This window comes from Electrona antarctica (assembly GCF_951216825.1).
Source record: "Electrona antarctica genome assembly, chromosome: 4".
Lineage (NCBI taxonomy): Eukaryota > Metazoa > Chordata > Actinopteri > Myctophiformes > Myctophidae > Electrona > Electrona antarctica.
The window spans coordinates 1,696,525-1,718,687 of NC_136809.1; the positions used below are offsets into that span (position 1 = coordinate 1,696,525).

The 22,163-nt window shown below is 47.4% G+C and overlaps 1 protein-coding gene across 6 annotated transcripts in view; it reads right to left on the minus strand.

Annotated features, from left to right (window-relative positions):
* The window catches only part of kif16ba (kinesin family member 16Ba), a 101,800-nt gene extending 79,688 nt beyond the window's left edge, over positions 1–22,112 (minus strand). For all 6 annotated transcript variants that reach the window (XM_079500061.1, XM_079500060.1, XM_079500059.1 and 3 more), the window contains exons 1-9: positions 21,059–22,112; positions 16,665–16,734; positions 16,372–16,488; positions 13,944–14,060; positions 13,330–13,427; positions 13,101–13,210; positions 9,611–9,753; positions 6,129–6,297; positions 4,714–4,848 (exon numbers count right to left, since the gene is read on the minus strand). In XM_079500061.1, the coding sequence (XP_079356187.1) occupies positions 4,714–4,848; positions 6,129–6,297; positions 9,611–9,753; positions 13,101–13,210; positions 13,330–13,427; positions 13,944–14,060; positions 16,372–16,488; positions 16,665–16,734; positions 21,059–21,105 (1,006 nt within the window). In that variant the 5' untranslated portion in view covers positions 21,106–22,112. The remainder of the gene's footprint in view (positions 1–4,713; positions 4,849–6,128; positions 6,298–9,610; positions 9,754–13,100; positions 13,211–13,329; positions 13,428–13,943; positions 14,061–16,371; positions 16,489–16,664; positions 16,735–21,058) is intronic.
* Between the last annotated feature and the right edge of the window lie 51 nt (positions 22,113–22,163).

The following is a 22,163-nucleotide window of genomic DNA, read 5'->3' on the forward strand; positions in this document are numbered from 1 at the left end:
TGTATGTCTACGCGTCCAGCATGGATACAACACCATAACTCTATGTATGTCTACGCGTCCAGCACGGATACAACACCATAACTCTATGTATGTCTACGCGTCCAGCACGGATACAACACCATAACTCTATGTATGTCTACGCGTCCAGCATGGATACAACACCATAACTCTGTATGTCTACGCGTCCAGCATGGATACAACACCATAACTCTGTATGTCTACGCGTCCAGCATGGATACAACACCATAACTCTATGTATGTCTACGCGTCCAGCATGGATACAACACCATAACTCTGTATGTCTACGCGTCCAGCATGGATACAACACCATAACTCTATGTATGTCTACGCGTCCAGCACGGATACAACACCAGAACTCTATGTATGTCTACGTGTCCAGCATGGATACAACACCAGAACTCTATGTATGTCTACGCGTCCAGCATGGATACAACACCATAACTCTATGTATGTCTACGCGTCCAGCACGGATACAACACCATAACTCTGTATGTCTACGCGTCCAGCATGGATACAACACCATAACTCTATGTATGTCTACGCGTCCAGCATGGATACAACACCATAACTCTATGTCTACGCGTCCAGCACGGATACAACACCATAACTCTATGTATGTCTACGCGTCCAGCACGGATACAACACCATAACTCTATGTATGTCTACGCGTCCAGCATGGATACAACACCATAACTCTGTATGTCTACGCGTCCAGCATGGATACAACACCATAACTCTATGTATGTCTACGCGTCCAGCACGGATACAACACCAGAACTCTATGTATGTCTACGTGTCCAGCATGGATACAACACCAGAACTCTATGTATGTCTACGCGTCCAGCATGGATACAACACCATAACTCTATGTATGTCTACGCGTCCAGCACGGATACAACACCATAACTCTGTATGTCTACGCGTCCAGCACGGATACAACACCATAACTCTGTATGTCTACGCGTCCAGCATGGATACAACACCATAACTCTATGTATGTCTACGCGTCCAGCATGGATACAACACCATAACTCTATGTCTACGCGTCCAGCACGGATACAACACCATAACTCTATGTATGTCTACGCGTCCAGCATGGATACAACACCATAACTCTGTATGTCTATGCGTCCAGCATGGATACAACACCATAACTCTATGTATGTCAAGCGTCCAGCATGGATACAACACCATAACTCTATGTATGTCTACGCGTCCAGCATGGATACAACACCATAACTCTATGTATGTCTACGTGTCCAGCATGGATACAACACCATAACTCTATGTATGTCTACGCGTCCAGCATGGATACAACACCATAACTCTATGTATGTCTACGCGTCCAGCATGGATACAACACCAGAACTCTATGTATGTCTACGCGTCCAGCATGGATACAACACCATAACTCTATGTATGTCTACGCGTCCAGCACGGATACAACACCATAACTCTATGTATGTCTACGCGTCCAGCACGGATACAACACCATAACTCTATGTATGTCTACGCGTCCAGCATGGATACAACACCAGAACTCTATGTATGTCTACGCGTCCAGCATGGATACAACACCAGAACTCTATGTATGTCTACGCGTCCAGCATGGATACAACACCAGAACTCTATGTATGTCTACGCGTCCAGCATGGATACAACACCAGAACTCTATGTATGTCTACGCGTCCAGCACGGATACAACACCATAACTCTATGTCTACGCGTCCAGCACGGATACAACACCATAACTCTATGTATGTCTACGCGTCCAGCACGGATACAACACCATAACTCTATGTATGTCTACGTGTCCAGCACGGATACAACACCAGAACTCTATGTATGTCTACGCGTCCAGCACGGATACAACACCATAACTCTATGTATGTCTACGCGTCCAGCATGGATACAACACCATAACTCTATGTATGTCTACGTGTCCAGCACGGATACAACACCAGAACTCTATGTATGTCTACGCGTCCAGCACGGATACAACACCATAACTCTATGTATGTCTACGCGTCCAGCATGGATACAACACCATAACTCTATGTATGTCTACGCGTCCAGCATGGATACAACACCATAACTCTATGTATGTCGACGCGTCCAGCACGGATACAACACCATAACTCTATGTATGTCTACGTGTCCAGCACGGATACAACACCATAACTCTATGTATGTCTACGCGTCCAGCACGGATACAACACCATAACTCTATGTATGTCTACGTGTCCAGCACGGATACAACACCAGAACTCTATGTATGTCTACGCGTCCAGCACGGATACAACACCATAACTCTATGTATGTCTACGCGTCCAGCATGGATACAACACCATAACTCTATGTATGTCTACGTGTCCAGCACGGATACAACACCAGAACTCTATGTATGTCTACGCATCCAGCATGGATACAACACCATAACTCTATGTATGTCTACGCGTCCAGCACGGATACAACACCATAACTCTATGTATGTCTACGCGTCCAGCATGGATACAACACCATAACTCTCTGTATGTCTACGTGTCCAGCATGGATACAACACCATAACTCTATGTATGTCTACGCGTCCAGCATGGATACAACACCATAACTCTATGTATGTCTACGTGTCCAGCATGGATACAACACCATAACTCTATGTATGTCTACGCGTCCAGCATGGATACAACACCATAACTCTATGTATGTCTACGTGTCCAGCATGGATACAACACCATAACTCTATGTATGTCTACGCGTCCAGCACGGATACAACACCATAACTCTATGTATGTCTACGCGTCCAGCACGGCGTCCAGCACGGATACAACACCATAACTCTATGTATGTCTACGCGTCCAGCATGGATACAACACCATAACTCTATGTATGTCTACGCGTCCAGCACGGATACAACACCATAACTCTATGTATGTCTACGCGTCCAGCACGGATACAACACCAGAACTCTATGTATGTCTACGCGTCCAGCATGGATACAACACCATAACTCTATGTATGTCTACGCGTCCAGCATGGATACAACACCATAACTCTATGTATGTCTACGCGTCCAGCATGGATACAACACCAGAACTCTATGTATGTCTACGCGTCCAGCATGGATACAACACCAGAACTCTATGTCTACGCGTCCAGCACGGATACAACACCAGAACTCTATGTATGTCTACGCGTCCAGCACGGATACAACACCAGAACTCTATGTATGTCTACGCGTCCAGCACGGATACAACACCAGAACTCTATGTATGTCTACGCGTCCAGCACGGATACAACACCATAACTCTATGTATGTCTACGCGTCCAGCATGGATACAACACCATAACTCTATGTATGTCTACGCGTCCAGCATGGATACAACACCATAACTCTATGTATGTCTACGCGTCCAGCATGGATACAACACCATAACTCTATGTATGTCTACGCGTCCAGCATGGATACAACACCATAACTCTATGTATGTCTACGCGTCCAGCATGGATACAACACCATAACTCTATGTATGTCTACGCGTCCAGCACGGATACAACACCAGAACTCTATGTATGTCTACGCGTCCAGCATGGATACAACACCATAACTCTATGTCTACGCGTCCAGCATGGATACAACACCATAACTCTATGTATGTCTACGCGTCCAGCATGGATACAACACCATAACTCTATGTATGTCTACGCGTCCAGCATGGATACAACACCATAACTCTATGTATGTCTACGCGTCCAGCATGGATACAACACCATAACTCTATGTATGTCGACGCGTCCAGCACGGATACAACACCATAACTCTATGTATGTCTACGCGTCCAGCATGGATACAACACCATAACTCTATGTATGTCGACGCGTCCAGCACGGATACAACACCATAACTCTATGTATGTCTACGCGTCCAGCACGGATACAACACCATAACTCTATGTATGTCTACGTGTCCAGCATGGATACAACACCATAACTCTATGTATGTCTACGTGTCCAGCATGGATACAACACCATAACTCTATGTATGTCTACGCGTCCAGCATGGATACAACACCATAACTCTATGTATGTCTACGCGTCCAGCACGGCGTCCAGCACGGATACAACACCATAACTCTATGTATGTCTACGCGTCCAGCATGGATACAACACCATAACTCTATGTATGTCTACGCGTCCAGCATGGATACAACACCATAACTCTATGTATGTCTACGCGTCCAGCATGGATACAACACCATAACTCTATGTATGTCTACGTGTCCAGCATGGATACAACACCATAACTCTATGTATGTCTACGCGTCCAGCACGGATACAACACCATAACTCTATGTATGTCTACGCGTCCAGCATGGATACAACACCATAACTCTATGTATGTCTACGCGTCCAGCATGGATACAACACCATAACTCTATGTATGTCTACGCGTCCAGCATGGATACAACACCATAACTCTATGTATGTCTACGCGTCCAGCATGGATACAACACCATAACTCTATGTATGTCTACGCGTCCAGCATGGATACAACACCATAACTCTATGTATGTCTACGCGTCCAGCACGGATACAACACCATAACTCTGTCATTTCTCCACCTGTTCCGGCGGGCCCCCTGGCCGTGTTAACGTTATAGTCTATAATGCGTGCGTGCGTGTGTGTACTCACTAGCGATCATGATGGTCTTGGAGTTTCCTCCCAGACTGTCCTTCAGCAGCCAGGTGAGAACAGAGTCTCTGTAGGGAACGAACACACAGCGTTTCCTCTGGTTGGACACGTGCACACCGCCCTGACTCAGGTCCGCTGCACGCACGCACGCACGCACACACACACACACACACACACACACACACACACACACACACACACACACACACACACACACACACACACACACACACACACACACACACACACACACACACACACACACACACACACACACACACACACACACACACACACACACACACACACACACACACACACACACACACACACACACACACACACACACACACACACACACACACACACACACACGTTGTTTACATCCTGGACTCTGTTTTTTTTTTATCCCACTGTTTATAGCCCCACCCCTCTCCCACTGTTTATAGCCCCACCCCTCTCCCACTGTTTATAGCCCCACCCCTCTCCCACTGTTTATAGCCCCACCCCTCTCCCACTGTTTATAGCCTCACCCCTCTCCCACTGTTTATAGCCCCACCCCTCTCCCACTGTTTATAGCCCCACCCCTCTCCCACTGTTTATAGCCCCACCCCTCTACCACTGTTTATAGCCCCACCCCACTCCCACTGTTTATAGCCCCATCCCTCTCCCACTGTTTATAGCCCCACCCCTCTCCCACTGTTTATAGCCCCACCCCTCTCCCACTGTTTATAGCCCCACCCCTCTACCACTGTTTATAGCCCCACCCCACTCCCACTGTTTATAGCCCCATCCCTCTCCCACTGTTTATAGCCCCACCCCTCTCCCACTGTTTATAGCCTCACCCCTCTCCCACTGTTTATAGCCTCACCCCTCTACCACTGTTTATAGCCCCACCCCTCTACCACTGTTTATAGCCCCACCCCTCTACCACTGTTTATATTGTGTTTAGTTTCCAAGATGGCCGCAGCACCAGGAGGGGGTGGGGCGGAGGTGAGCGGGCGGGGTCGACATAATGCCCCTTACTGGGCTGCATTCAAGACACTTGCCTTGTGTCTGACACCTGCCTTGTGTCTGACACCTGCCTTGTGTCTGACACCTGCCTTGTGTCTGACACCTGCCTTGTGTCTGACACCTGCCTTGTGTCTGACACCTGCCTTGTGTCTGACACCTGCCTTGTGTCTGACACCTGCCTTGTGTCTGACACCTGCCTTGTGTCTGACACCTGCCTTGTGTCTGACACCTGCCTTGTGTCTGACACCTGCCTTGTGTCTGACACCTGCCTTGTGTCTGACACCTGCCTTGTGTCTGACACCTGACTTGTGTCTGAACACAGCTTTGATGGATGCGTTCTGGACCACGCCCACCCAGATTAAATAGACCACACCCACCCAGATTAAATAGACCACACCCACCCAGGGAGGAGATGACGTTGCCGAGGGTAACCAGGGACTTGTTGATGTTCCCGCCCTCTTTGAGGCGGAGCCCCGACGCCCCGCTGGTGTCGGCACGTTCACTTCCTGCCAAGTCCACCAGGTGGATCTTACTGACGGTCTCACACGGCATCTCAGAGTCAAACTTAGCCTGGGAGAGAGACATAGAGATACATGGGGAGAGAGAGAGAGAGAGATCTGAGTCAAACTTAGCCTGGTGGGAGAGAGACATAGATATACATCACCTGTGTGAAGCTAGTTAACTCTTTCCTACCTGTGTGAAGCTAGTTAACTCTTTCCTACCTGGGTGAAGCTAGTTAACCCTTTCCTACCTGTGTGAAGCTAGTTAACTCTTTCCTACCTGTGTGAAGCTAGTTAACCCTTTCCTACCTGTGTGAAGCTAGTTAACCCTTTCCTACCTGTGTGAAGCTAGTTAACCCTTTCCTACCCGTGTGAAGCTAGTTAACTCTTTCCTACCTGTGTGAAGCTAGTTAACCCTTTCCTACCTGTGTGAAGCTAGTTAACCCTTTCCTACCTGTGTGAAGCTAGTTAACCCTTTCCTACCTGTGTGAAGCTAGTTAACTCTTTCCTACCTGTGTGAAGCTAGTTAACTCTTTCCTACCTGTGTGAAGCTAGTTAACCCTTTCCTACCTGTGTGAAGCTAGTTAACTCTTTCCTACCTGTGTGAAGCTAGTTAACCCTTTCCTACCTGTGTGAAGCTAGTTAACTCTTTCCTACCTGTGTGAAGCTAGTTAACTCTTTCCTACCTGTGTGAAGCTAGTTAACCCTTTCCTACCTGTGTGAAGCTAGTTAACTCTTTCTTACCTGTGTGAAGCTAGTTAACCCTTTCCTACCTGTGTGAAGCTAGTTAACTCTTTCCTACCTGTGTGAAGCTAGTTAACCCTTTCCTACCTGTGTGAAGCTAGTTAACTCTTTCCTACCTGTGTGAAGCTAGTTAACTCTTTCCTACCTGTGTGAAGCTAGTTAACCCTTTCCTACCTGTGTGAAGCTAGTTAACCCTTTCCTACCTGTGTGAAGCTAGTTAACCCTTTCCTACCTGTGTGAAGCTAGTTAACCCTTTCCTACCTGTGTGAAGCTAGTTAACTCTTTCCTACCTGTGTGAAGCTAGTTAACTCTTTCCTACCTGTGTGAAGCTAGTTAACCCTTTCCTACCTGTGTGAAGCTAGTTAACCCTTTCCTACCTGTGTGAAGCTAGTTAACCCTTTCCTACCTGTGTGAAGCTAGTTAACTCTTTCCTACCTGTGTGAAGCTAGTTAACTCTTTCCTACCTGTGTGAAGCTAGTTAACTCTTTCCTACCTGTGTGAAGCTAGTTAACTCTTTCCTACCTGTGTGAAGCTAGTTAACGCTTTCCTACCTGTGTGAAGCTAGTTAACGCTTTCCTACCTGTGTGAAGCTAGTTAACGCTTTCCTACCTGTGTGAAGCTAGTTAACCCTTTCCTACCTGTGTGAAGCTAGTTAACCCTTTCCTACCTGTGTGAAGCTAGTTAACCCTTTCCTACCTGTGTGAAGCTAGTTAACTCTTTCCTACCTGTGTGAAGCTAGTTAACTCTTTCCTACCTGTGTGAAGCTAGTTAACCCTTTCCTACCTGTGTGAAGCTAGTTAACTCTTTCCTACCTGTGTGAAGCTAGTTAACCCTTTCCTACCTGTGTGAAGCTAGTTAACTCTTTCCTACCTGTGTGAAGCTAGTTAACTCTTTCCTACCTGTGTGAAGCTAGTTAACTCTTTCCTACCTGTGTGAAGCTAGTTAACCCTTTCCTACCTGTGTGAAGCTAGTTAACTCTTTCCTACCTGTGTGAAGCTAGTTAACCCTTTCCTACCTGTGTGAAGCTAGTTAACTCTTTCCTACCTGTGTGAAGCTAGTTAACCCTTTCCTACCTGTGTGAAGCTAGTTAACTCTTTCCTACCTGTGTGAAGCTAGTTAACGCTTTCCTACCTGTGTGAAGCTAGTTAACCCTTTCCTACCTGTGTGAAGCTAGTTAACCCTTTCCTACCTGTGTGAAGCTAGTTAACCCTTTCCTACCTGTGTGAAGCTAGTTAACCCTTTCCTACCTGTGTGAAGCTAGTTAACTCTTTCCTACCTGTGTGAAGCTAGTTAACTCTTTCCTACCTGTGTGAAGCTAGTTAACCCTTTCCTACCTGTGTGAAGCTAGTTAACTCTTTCCTACCTGTGTGAAGCTAGTTAACCCTTTCCTACCTGTGTGAAGCTAGTTAACTCTTTCCTACCTGTGTGAAGCTAGTTAACTCTTTCCTACCTGTGTGAAGCTAGTTAACTCTTTCCTACCTGTGTGAAGCTAGTTAACTCTTTCCTACCTGTGTGAAGCTAGTTAACGCTTTCCTACCTGTGTGAAGCTAGTTAACCCTTTCCTACCTGTGTGAAGCTAGTTAACCCTTTCCTACCTGTGTGAAGCTAGTTAACCCTTTCCTACCTGTGTGAAGCTAGTTAACCCTTTCCTACCTGTGTGAAGCTAGTTAACTCTTTCCTACCTGTGTGAAGCTAGTTAACCCTTTCCTACCTGTGTGAAGCTAGTTAACTCTTTCCTACCTGTGTGAAGCTAGTTAACCCTGTCCTACCTGTGTGAAGCTAGTTAACTCTTTCCTACCTGTGTGAAGCTAGTTAACCCTTTCCTACCTGTGTGAAGCTAGTTAACTCTTTCCTACCTGTGTGAAGCTAGTTAACTCTTTCCTACCTGTGTGAAGCTAGTTAACTCTTTCCTACATGTGTGAAGCTAGTTAACCCTTTCCTACCTGTGTGAAGCTAGTTAACTCTTTCCTACCTGTGTGAAGCTAGTTAACTCTTTCCTACATGTGTGAAGCTAGTTAACTCTTTCCTACCTGTGTGAAGCTAGTTAACCCTTTCCTACCTGTGTGAAGCTAGTTAACTCTTTCCTACCTGTGTGAAGCTAGTTAACCCTTTCCTACCTGTGTGAAGCTAGTTAACTCTTTCCTACCTGTGTGAAGCTAGTTAACCCTTTCCTACCTGGGTGAAGCTAGTTAACTCTTTCCTACCTGTGTGAAGCTAGTTAACTCTTTCCTACCTGTGTGAAGCTAGTTAACTCTTTCCTACATGTGTGAAGCTAGTTAACTCTTTCCTACCTGTGTGAAGCTAGTTAACCCGTTCCTACCTGTGTGAATCTAGTTAACTCTTTCCTACCTGTGTGAAGCTAGTTAACCCTTTCCTACCTGTGTGAAGCCAGTTAACCCGTTCCTACCTGTGTGAAGCTAGTTAACTCTTTCCTACCCGTGTGAAGCTAGTTAACCCTTTCCTACCTGTGTGAAGCTAGTTAACTCTTTCCTACCCGTGTGAAGCTAGTTAACCCTTTCCTACCCGTGTGAAGCTAGTTAACCCGGTCCTACCTGTGTGAAGCTAGTTAACCCGGTCCTACCTGTGTGAAGCTAGTTAACCCTTTCCTACCTGTGTGAAGCTAGTTAACCCTTTCCTACCTGTGTGAAGTTGACGGTGAAGATAGCGTGGGATCTGCTGCTGACGTCGTTCATCCCGGTGCTGGCGGTGGTTCTGTTGATGTTCCCTCCTTCCATCAGGTCCTCCACATCTCTGTAGTTCTGGACCAGGTGCTTAGACAGGTCTGGAGGGGGAGAGAGACATTAGAAACACATGGAGAGAGAGAGAGAGAGAGAGAGAGAGAGAGAGAGAAAGAGAGAGAGAGCAGTGAGATTGCAGCAGTAGCTGTGTGTGTGGGGTGAGTTTAGTGAATGATAAGGGGACGTTGCAGGACAACAGCAGTAGCTGTGTGTGTGGGGTGAGTTTAGTGAATGATAAGGGGACGTCGCAGGACAACAGTCAAACTGGTGTTTATCCAGGGACCATCTTTAGGGTGCTAGGTGTTAGGGTGCTAGGTGTTAGGGTGCTAGGTGTTAGGGGTTAGGGTGCTAGGTGTTACCTTCCACATAGGGACCATCTTGTTAGGGTGCTAGGGGTTAGGGTGCTAGGTGTTACCTTCCACATAGGGACCATCTTTAGGGTGCTAGGGGTTAGGGGTTAGGGTGCTATGTGTTACCTTCCACATAGGGACCATCTTTAGGGTGCTAGGGGTTAGGGTGCTAGGTGTTAGGGTGCTAGGGGTTACCTTCCATTACATTACATTACATTACAGTCATTTAGCAGACGCTTTTATCCAAAGCGACTTACAATAAGTGTATTCAACATAGGTAGGGAACAAAAACTACTAATCACCAGAAGTCTTTAGTGCATTTTCTGCAAAAACAAGCAACCAAGAGTATACCTAGCGCTAAGGTAAAAGTGCAATATATCAGCTACCTATTTCCTTAAACAGATGAGACAAAATAGCTAAATCAAATGAGCATGAGCTAAAACAATTAAGTGTATCGACTAAACAAGATCCAATAAACAATACAACAATAGAAAACAAGCGTTCGTACAACTAGTTAACAACAAGTAGGTCAGGCAGAGAGGAAGGGTAGTGTTTCCTGAAGAGGTGGGTTTTCAACCTGCGGCGAAATATGGGCAGTGACTCTGCTGTCCTAACATCAGTGGGGAGTTCATTCCACCACTGTGGGACCAGAACAGAAAAGAGTCGTGACCGTGTGGATCGGCCAGAAGGACCCTTGAGTGACGAGGCAATCAGTCGCCCCGAGGTGGCAGACCGAAGTGGTCGGGCAGGGGTGTAGGCATCGACCATAGCCCGGAGGTAGGAAGGAGCTGTTCCTTTCACTGCCCTATAGGCTAACACCAGGGTTTTGAACTGGATGCGGGCCGCTACGGGGAGCCAGTGTAGAGAACGGAGAAGGATGGTTGTGTGGGAGAACTTGGGGCGGTTGAACACCAGACGAGCCGCAGCTTTCTGAACAAGCTCCAGAGGTTCCACAGAGGTTCCACATAGGGACCATCTTTAGGGTGCTAGGGGTTAGGGTGCTAGGGGTTAGGGTGCTAGGTGTTAGGGGTTAGGGTGCTAGGTGTTACCTTCCACATAGGGACCATCTTTAGGGTGCTAGGGGTTAGGGTGCTAGGGGTTAGGGTGCTAGGGGTTAGGGTGCTAGGGGTTAGGGTGCTCTCACAGAACAACCGGCTGGATCCCAACCAGTCCGGATTCAAAAAGGCCCACTCCACGGAAACTGCCCTGCTGGCAGTCACAGAAGCACTACATGCTGCCCAGGCTGCTTCCCACTCTGCAGTCCTGATTCCTGATAGACCTATCAGCAGCATTTGACACAGTGAACCACCAGCTGCTCCTAGACACCCTAGCGGATCTAGGCATCGGCGGGACAGCACTAAAGTGGTTCACTTCATATCTCACCGACCGGACCTACCAGGTCTCCTGGAAAGGTCTGCTATCATCCCCCCGAACCCTCCAAACTGGGGTCCCACAGGGATCTGTACTTGGTCCCCTCCTTGTCTCACTGTACACTAAATCCCTTGGCACTATCATCTCTGCTCACAATATATCCTATCACTGCTATGCCGATGACACACAACTGTTTCTATCCTTCCCCCCCTCTGCCACCCAGGTGGAAGAGCGCATCACTGCATGCCTGGCTGACATCTCACAGTGGATGTCCTCCAACCACCTCAAGCTGAACCCAGACAAGACTGAGCTTCTCTTCTTCCCAGCTAAGTCCTGCCCTATGCAGGAGCTAACTATTTCCGTAGACAACGCCCTGGTAACGTCTGTCCCAACAGCCAGGAACCTTGGTGTAGTCCTGGACAGTCAGCTCTCGTTCAAAACTCACATCACAGCTGTCACTCGATCCTGTAGGTTCACACTCTATAACATACGACGAATTAGACCGTTCCTCACCCAGGAATCAGCCCAGCTCCTAATCCAGACAAGTCTTGTCAAAACTTGACTATTGTAACTCCCTCCTCACTGGCCTACCGGCATGTGCACTTAAGCCTCTCCAACTGATCCAAAATGCCGCAGCTCGCATGGTCTTCAACCAGCCAAAATTCTCACATGTCTCCCCCCTGCTCCGCTCCCTGCACTGGCTCCCGGTCGCTGCCCGCACAGAATACAAAACTCTGATGCTGGCATTTAAAGCAACCAAAGGTATGGCTCCCCCATATCTTGCAAGCATGATTGAACCCTACAAACCCTCCCGCGCACTCAGATCAGCCAACGCAGGGAAGCTGGAAGTACCCTCACTAAAAACGCCGGGACAACGCTCCACACGTCCCAAACTCTTCTCCCTTCTGGCCCCAAAACTGTGGAACGCACTTCCCGTTGCAATCAGAACTGCAGCATCACTCCCGATCTTCCGCCGTAGTTTGAAAACCCACCTTTTCAGACTCCATCATGGCCCATAGCACTTACCCTACCCCCTTAGACAGCACTTTTTAGACTTAGATAGCATTTGAAACAGACTTATAGCATGTCATGTAGACAGCACAATAACAGTACAGCATAGTATAATATATATATGTATAGCTTATATGTATAGTGTCATTATATATAGATATGTTCTAGTTACGTTCTTAGCTTACGCATGTTTCTTGATAAATGCTGTTTATATATGTGATGTATTCCCATGCTTTTTGTTCTTGCTTAATGTAAGTCGCTCTGGATTAAGAGCGTCTGCAAAATGCCTAAATTGTAAATTGTAAATTGTGCTAGGGGTTAGGGTGCTAGGTGTTACCTTCCACATAGGGACCATCTTTAGGGTGCTAGGGGTTACCTTCCACATAGGGACCATCTTTAGGGTGCTAGGGGTTAGGGTGCTAGGTGTTACCTTCCACATAGGGACCATCTTTAGGGTGCTAGGGGTTAGGGTGCTAGGGGTTAGGGGTCTGGGTGTTAGGGTGCTAGGGGTTAGGGTGCTAGGGATTAGGGGTCTAGGGGTTAGGGTGCTACCTTCCACATAGGGACCATCTTTAGGGTGCTAGGGGTTAGGGTGCTAGGGGTTAGGGTGCTAGGGGTTAGGGTGCTAGGGATTAGGGGTCTAGGGGTTAGGGTGCTACCTTCCACATAGGGACCATCTTTAGGGTGCTCCCTGACTCGGAGGTTGTAGGTCTGGGAGGACTTCCTCCTCAGAAGGTCTCGGACGCGTTCGTTGTAGATCTCCAGGTAGCTGAAAGACAGCAATGCTTGAACTGATCTGTAGAGGGCGCTCTGAATAACACTATGTTCTGCCCAGAAACCCATATTATACAGAGCATTGACAGACAGACAGACAGGCTGTGAACTCACCTGACCTCCGTCCTGAACGAGGCCTCGTCCCACCTGGTCGTTCCGGCGATGCGACTGAACAGACCTTCACAGATCCGTGGAATCAGCCCCGCGTCGCCCTGGCAACAACACCCCATAGCCCAGAATATTAACCCTGGCAACAACACCCCATAGCCCAGAATATTAACCCTGGCAACAACACCCCATAGCCCAGAATATTAACCCTGGCAACAACACCCCATAGCCCAGAATATTAACAACCTCCCATAGCCCAGACTATTAACCCTGGCAACAACACCCCATAGCCCAGGATATTAACCCTGGCAACAACACCCCATAGCCCAGAATATTAACAACCTCCCATCACCCAGAATATTAACCCTGGCAACAACACCCCATAGCCCAGACTATTAACAACATCCCATAGCCCAGAATATTATATATATTATTATATATCATGGTGGTCTTCCAGTTTACCAGATGTATAAGCAGATAAGAGGGTTTATCAGATCGTTAAGCGTATGGATGGTCTTACAGATTTAAACAGAGGGTTTATCAGATCGTTAAGTGTATGGATGGTCTTACAGATTTAAACAGAGGGTTTATCAGATCGTTAAGTGTATGGATGGTCTTACGGGGTTCCCCATCATGGTGTAGCTCTTCCCAGAGCCCGTCTGTCCGTAGGCGAAGATACAGGCGTTGTAGCCCTCGAACGCTGAGCGCAGCACGTCAGATCCTAGATCTACAAACACCTGGAAGGACACATTATTAGATCTACAAACACCTGGAAGGACACATTATTAGATCTACAAACACCTGTAAGGACACATTATTAGATCTACAAACACCTGGAAGAACACATTATTAGATCTACAAACACCAGGAAGGACACATTATTAGATCTACAAACACCTGGAATGACACATTATTAGATCTACAAACACCTGGAAGGACACATTATTAGATCTACAAACACCAGGAAGGACACATTATTAGATCTACAAACACCTGGAATGACACATTATTAGATCTACAAACACCTGGAAGGACACATTATTAGATCTACAAGCACCTGGAAGGACACATTATTAGATCTACAAGCACCTGGAAGGACACATTATTAGATCTACAAGCACCTGGAAGGACACATTATTAGATCTACAAGCACCTGGAAGGACACATTATTAGATCTACAAGCACCTGGAAGGACACAACAGATGTATTATTTTTACCCAGCTTTGTGTGTTATGTGAATCATAGCGATGATTTGATTGGCTGAGGATAAAAAGTGAGGACGGAAATTGTGATTGGCCGGAATGTGATGATGATAAGAGCGCCCCTCACTTCACACAGGGGTGATTTTTTTTAATGTCTACAAGTTTATCCAATGATTTTGTAACCATTGTTTTTCACCCGGTGCCAATAGTCTACTGTCCCTCTGCCAACCTGGGGAGAGCCCCGAACTGACCTCATGCTTCCTTCAATGCATGAGGAGTCCAAGCTTCTTCTTTTCACCTGACAGGGGGGAGTTTCCCTGGTTGGACGTAGCGCGTGGAAGGAACACGTTATTCCAACCAGTTCCTTTCCCCTCCATCAGGCGCCCCGGCTGGCCAGGGGGTGGCAGTTCAGAGACCAGGATTACTGCATGTTTTTTGTGAGGGTAGCTACCCTAGGGGACACGGGGAGAACATGTGAGGGTACCTACCCTAGGGGACACGGGGAGAACATGTGAGGGTACCTACCCTAGGGGTCACGGGGAGAACATGTGAGGGTACCTACCCTAGGGGACACAGGGAGAACATGTGAGGGTACCTACCCTAGGGGACACGGGGAGAACATGTGAGGGTACCTACCCTAGGGGACACGGGGAGAACATGTGAGGGTACCTACCCTAGGGGACCCGGGGAGAACATGTGAGGGTACCTACCCTAGGGGACCCGGGGAGAACATGTGAGGGTACCTACCCTAGGGGACACGGGGAGAACATGTGAGGGTACCTACCCTAGGGGACACGGGGAGAACATATGAGGGTACCTACCCTAGGGGACCCGGGGAGAACATGTGAGGGTACCTACCCTAGGGGACCCGGGGAGAACATGTGAGGGTACCTACCCTAGGGGACCCGGGGAGAACATGTGAGGGTACCTACCCTAGGGGACCCGGGGAGAACATGTGAGGGTACCTACCCTAGGGGACACGGGGAGAACATGTGAGGGTACCTACCCTAGGGGACACGGGGAGAACATCTGAGGGTACCTACCCTAGGGGACCCGGGGAGAACATGTGAGGGTACCTACCCAAGGGGACACGGGGAGAACATGTGAGGGTACCTACCCTAGGGGACACGGGGAGAACATCTGAGGGTACCTACCCTAGGGGACACGGGGAGAACATGTGAGGGTATCTACGCTCGTATCTGCCCCCGTGCCCCCTAGGGGGCACCACCGTGTCCCTTCTGCAGATCATTTGTAGCACAGTAAATACAGACATGGGAGAGAGAACAATGCACAGAGAGAGTGTGTAGGGGGAGACAGAGAAAGGTTTGGGACTACAGCACACAACCCAGTGTGTGTGTGTGAACTGCCCCAGTGTGTGTGTGAACTGCCCCAGTGTGTGTGTGAACTGCCCCAGTGTGTGTGTGTGTGTGTGTGAACTGCCCCAGTGTGTGTGTGAACTGCCCCAGTGTGTGTGTGAACTGCCCCAGCGTGTGTGTGAACTGCCCCAGTGTGTGTGTGTGAACTGCCCCAGTGTGTGTGTGTGTGTGAACTGCCCCAGTGTGTGTGTGAACTGCCCCAGCGTGGTGTGGACTAGGAGGGTGGCGTCACTGAGGGGGCAGAAAACGCTATTCATGCAGCCTGGATGGAGAGGGACAAGCTGGAGTTTGGAATACATTGTTTTCCAAAACAGTTTTTAAAACAGTTTCCAACTGTTTTAAAGTATTGCACAGTGACAACTAAAGTCTCTGTAATGTTAATGTTGTACTGTTACTAAAACAACGATCTAAAATCCGGTCCAGGACATTGAACAGACAGACAGACAGACAGACAGACAGACAGACAGTACCTTCTCCTGGGAGATGAAGCAGGTGTTTTTCGGCTCCGTAGAGTCGTAAGAGAAGTCGTACGTGAACGTCTTGGTTCTCTCCCTCATGGAGTCGCCCCCACCCATGTCCTCTGGGATCTGGAACCAATAGCAACGCATCACAGCTTCAACATCTGGATGTGTAACCAATAGCAACGCATCACAGCTTCAACATCTGGATGTGTAACCAATAGCAACGCAGCACAGCTTCAACATCTGGATGTGTAACCAACAGACAGACAGACAGACAGACATACAGACAGACAGACAGGTACCTTCAGGTTGGTGATGCTAGTCTTAGTTCCTTCCATGTTGATGATGTTCTTGGCATTCAGGTCCTTCTCCCTGCAGGAGAGAAAATAAATATGAATGAATGACGCTTATGGGTCATTCATTCATTAGTGTGGTTGCCCTAACAGGGCAACCAGACTATTGCAATTGTAACACTTTATTATTCCATTGGATTAGTCTTTTTTTTTATTCGCTACTCCTCCCACAGTTTTGACTGTACGTACTTGAGCCATATGTCAAATTGACCGGCTTCATCGGGAAGGATGTGCTTGTATTTTTTTAAGAGAAATGTTGTATAGTTTAATTGATATGAATTTATTAGTGAATAGAATTTCCCCATTGACATGAATGGGAAAATGCGATTTTTCGCATTTTGTCACATTCAAGTATTTTTTCCTCAGAGACTGTAAGCACTATAGTTACAAAACTTGGAGGGTAGGTTCATAATAATTACTAAAATTAATCAACTTATAATGTTATCGGTCGGCCTCATGGTGGCGCTATAACAGCCCACTTTACATTTTGGCTTATAACTCTTGATTCCATTTTCATCTATAGGGGGCGCCGCAAATGCGAAAACTTTAACCATTTCTCGCAAAAACATGATTTTTTGGGGATAAATACCCTCCGAATTACTTGCGCATGATCGCAGGGGTGAAGCGACATTGTAATTGGCTGGCAATATCAGTGGGAGGGGCATATGTAAGCCACTGCGGCAACCACACTTTGCAATTTTTTAAAATTGCGACCTTTCTAGTTCATACTCTGAGACTGTAACACATGGAACCAAATGGACCCTTACGGGTCTGTGACTCTGAGAGCGTAACACATGGAACCAAATGGACCCTTATGGGTCTGTGACTCTGAGAGTGTAACACATGGAACCAAATGGACCCTTATGGGTCTGTGACTCTGAGAGCATAACACATGGAACCAAATGGACCCTTACGGGTCTGTGAATCTGAGTGTAACACATGGAACCAAATGGACCCTTATGGGTCTGTGACTCTGAGAGCATAACACATGGAACCAAATGGACCCTTACGGGTCTGTAACTCTGAGAGTGTAACACATGGAACCAAATGGACCCTTACAGGTCTGTAACTGAGAGTGTAACACATGGAACCAAATGGACCCTTACGGGTCTGTGACTCTGAGAGTGTAACACATGGAACCAAATGGACCCTTACGGGTCTGTGACTCTGAGAGCGTAACACATGGAACCAAATGAACCCTTACGGGTCTGTGACTCTGAGAGCGTAACACATGGAACCAAATGGACCCTTACGGGTCTGTGACTCTGAGAGCGTAACACATGGAACCAAATGGACCCTTACGGGTCTGTGACTCTGAGAGTGTAACACATGGAACCAAATGGACCCTTACGGGTCTGTGACTCTGAGAGTGTAACACATGGAACCAAATGGACCCTTACGGGTCTGTGACTCTGAGAGTGTAACACATGGAACCAAATGGACCCTTACAGTCCTTCTCCCTGAAGGAGAGAAAGATAAATAATAAATATATCTCATAGAATTAAGCGACAGACAAGAGCAGATCTTTGGTCACGTCTCCTCTGTGGCTCAAATGCTGAATAAATAATGGATATGGAAAGAGTTGAAAACCAGTGATGTGAAGGGCTGGAAACAAGGGACGGATTAACCCCCCAGAGGGCCCCTGGGCCGGACATTTTTGCAGGGCCCCCATAGGGTGCGTGCGACATTTTCGTGTTTTTCCGTGTTTTTATCATCCTTTTGACCTACATTTAACAAAATCAATGGCCAATGAAGGGCCCCAGGAGCCCTTTTCAGGGCATCAAACCTAGTACCGCGCGGTCCAATGTCTCCGAAGGGTCCCTGAGAGCCAAGGGTCCCTGGGCCACGGCCCCACTGGCTAATTTGTCCCTGCTGGAAACCCCCTGAAGGACCCCTCTGTGTGTGTGTGTGTGTGTGGGGGGGGGGGGGGGGGGGGTTCAAACACATGTTCAAACACAACATGAAGGATCGGGTGTCCAGATGTTATCAGTCATCACCTCTGACACTAACCTTTGTACCACAACCCTCTGATCTGGAGAAAAGTGGACAATAACACCATTCTACCTTCAGTTCACACTGCTAGGGATGCACAATGTAACCCCCCCCCGTGTGTGCAGACGTGTGTTTTCAACCAGTCTAACGTTCATTAGAAGGACAATATCAGTCACCAGAAGCAGAGACGTGTGTTTTCAACCAGTCTAACATTCATTAGAAGGACAATATCAGTCACCAGAAACAGAGACGTGTGTTTTCAACCAGTCTAACATTCATTAGAAGGACAATATCAGTCACCAGAAGCAGAGACGTGTGTTTTCAACCAGTCTAACGTTCATTAGAAGGACAATATCAGTCACCAGAAACAGAGACGTGTGTTTTCAACCAGTCTAACATTCATTAGGACAATATCAGTCACCAGAAGCAGAGACGTGTGTTTTCAACCAGTCTAACATTCATTAGAAGGACAATATCAGTCACCAGAAGCAGAGACGTGTGTTTTCAACCAGTCTAACATTCATTAGAAGGACAATATCAGTCACCAGAAACAGAGACGTGTGTTTTCAACCAGTCTAACATTCATTAGAAGGACAATGTCAGTCACCAGAAGCAGAGACGTGTGTTTTCAACCAGTCTAACATTCATTAGAAGGACAATATCAGTCACCAGAAGCAGAGACTTATGTTTTCAATGAGTCTAACGTTCATTAGAAGGACAATATCAGCCACCAGAAGCAGAGACGTGTGTTTTCAATGAGTCTAACGTTCATTAGAAGGACAATATCAGCCACCAGAAGCAGAGACGTGTGTTTTCAACCAGTCTAACATTCATTAGAAGGACAATATCAGCCACCAGAAGCAGAGACGTGTGTTTTCAACCAGTCTAACGTTCATTAGAAGGACAATATCAGCCACCAGAAGCAGAGACGTGTGTTTTCAACCAGTCTAACATTCATTAGAAGGACAATATCAGTCACCAGAAGCAGAGACGTGTGTTTTCAACCAGTCTAACATTCATTAGAAGGACAATATCAGTCACCAGAAGCAGAGACTTATGTTTTCAATGAGTCTAACGTTCATTAGAAGGACAATATCAGCCACCAGAAGCAGAGACGTGTGTTTTCAATGAGTCTAACGTTCATTAGAAGGACAATATCAGCCACCAGAAGCAGAGACGTGTGTTTTCAATGAGTCTAACGTTCATTAGAAGGACAATATCAGTCACCAGAAACAGAGACGTGTGTTTTCAACCAGTCTAACATTCATTAGAAGGACAATATCAGCCACCAGAAGCAGAGACGTGTGTTTTCAATGAGTCTAACATTCATTAGAAGGACAATATCAGCCACCAGAAGCAGAGACGTGTGTTTTCAACCAGTCTAACATTCATTAGAAGGACAATATCAGCCACCAGAAGCAGAGACGTGTGTTTTCAACCAGTCTAACATTCATTAGAAGGCATAAAGATGCTTCTATATAGCAGTGGTTCCCAAACCCTTTAGCTTGTGACCCAAAAGAGAATTTTGAGGTCTTCCCAAGACCCAAACTAGTGAAAATAGCAGATCTACAAGCTCACAACCTGTCGCTTCGCACCGCGTTGTGAGCTTGTAGATCACTAATGGAAGGTCTTTATATTATTTTATTTCTTCATAAAATTACTGAAAAACATTTGAATTTGTTTTTAATTCATGGAAAATGAATGCATGTATTTATTTTTTATTTTGTTTTTGAAAATATTTTGGAAAAGAAATGTAGGAAACCAAAATAATAAAAGGACTGATAAAAAAAATAGTCCGGCCCACTGTTTGGGGAACCAGTGGTTCTAAGACATTCCAAATTAATTTACATAATGGGCAGCGGACCCCCACAGGGACCCCCCAGCTGTTGTTGTATCCTGTTGGTACAAGCATGCTACAGCTGTCTACAGACAGGTGGACAATTATCTAAAATAACCCCAAAATAACATGAACACAACTCACGTTCATCCAACCAGGAGAGACAGTGAAACTGGGCGTGATTCAATAACATTGAAACTTGACCACTTCACATTTAAGCTGATACATCCTTAAACTTTAAAACATTAAAGCACCCGTGTCATTCAAGGTGTTAGCGTTGTATAGTCAAACAAATTAATAGCAGATTACTTCTTTCTCTTTCTTAAATCTTGTCTTCTGGGGGGCATGGGGGGGTCCCTGCCACAAAACATGTTCACAAACAGCCAAGTTTACATATTTTGGGAGTGCTTTGAGAAAGAACCACCTCTTTGCACTATATATACGCTTTAAAACAATGTTTAAAAAAAGAAAGAAAAAAAAACTTATTAAGTAGCCTACTGTCACTAGTACTCACCGCCTGTTCATGGGTCGAACCCTCACCGCTACCCGGACAGATGCCATGCCTCATGCCGCTGTACGAGTCTCTGTAGCCGGCTGCGTGTTGGTCCCTGTCCCCGGCTGTAAGAGGTCCTTCTCCCCGGCTGTGTGAGTCCCTCTCCCCGGCTGTGTGAGGTCCTTCTCCCCGGCTGTATGAGTCCCTCTCCCCGGCTGTAGGAGGTCCTTTTCCCCGGGTGTATGAGTCCCTCTCCCCGGCTGTGTGAGGTCCTTCTCCCCGGCAGTGTGAGTCCCTCTCCCCGGCTGTAGGAGGTCCTTCTCCCCGGCTGTAGGAGGTCCTTCTCCCCGGGTGTATGAGTCCCTCTCCCCGGCTGTAGGAGGTCCTTCTCCCCGGCTGTAGGAGGTCCTTCTCCCCGGCTGTAGGAGGTCCTTCTCCCCGGCTGTATGAGTCCCTCTCCCCGGCTGTAGGAGGTCCTTCTCCCCGGCTGTATGAGTCCCTCTCCCCGGCTGTATGAGTCCCTCTCCCCGGCTGTAGGAGGTCCTTCTCCCCGGCTGTATGAGTCCCTCTCCCCGGCTGTATGAGTCCCTCTCCCCGGCTGTATGAGTCCCTCTCCCCGGCTGTATGAGTCCCTCTCCCCGGCTGTAGGAGGTCCTTCTCCCCGGCTGTATGAGTCCCTCTCCCCGGCTGTATGAGTCCCTCTCCCCGGCTGTAGGAGGTCCTTCTCCCCGGCTGTATGAGTCCCTCTCCCCGGCTGTATGAGTCCCTCTCCCCGGCTGTAGGAGGTCCTTCTCCCCGGGTGTGTAAGTCCTTCTCCCCGGCTGTATGAGTCTCTCTCCTCGGGTGTGTAAGTCCCTGTAGATGGGTGTGTGTGAGTCCCTCTAGCCGGCTGTATGTCTCTCACTAGCCGGTGTAGGAGTCCTTCTAGCCGGTGTAGGGAAGCAGCCAGTCAGTCACCTTACTGGGAGGTTGTGGGACAGTCCAACAGGGAGTCAGTGAGTCTGGAGCAGATAGAGATAGAGATGATTATAAATCAATATATGACTGTGTTGTTGTCCCATGCTAAGTTGCTAACTGTTAGCTCATCATCATCATCATGACACTAAACAATCAAACTGGAGGCGGC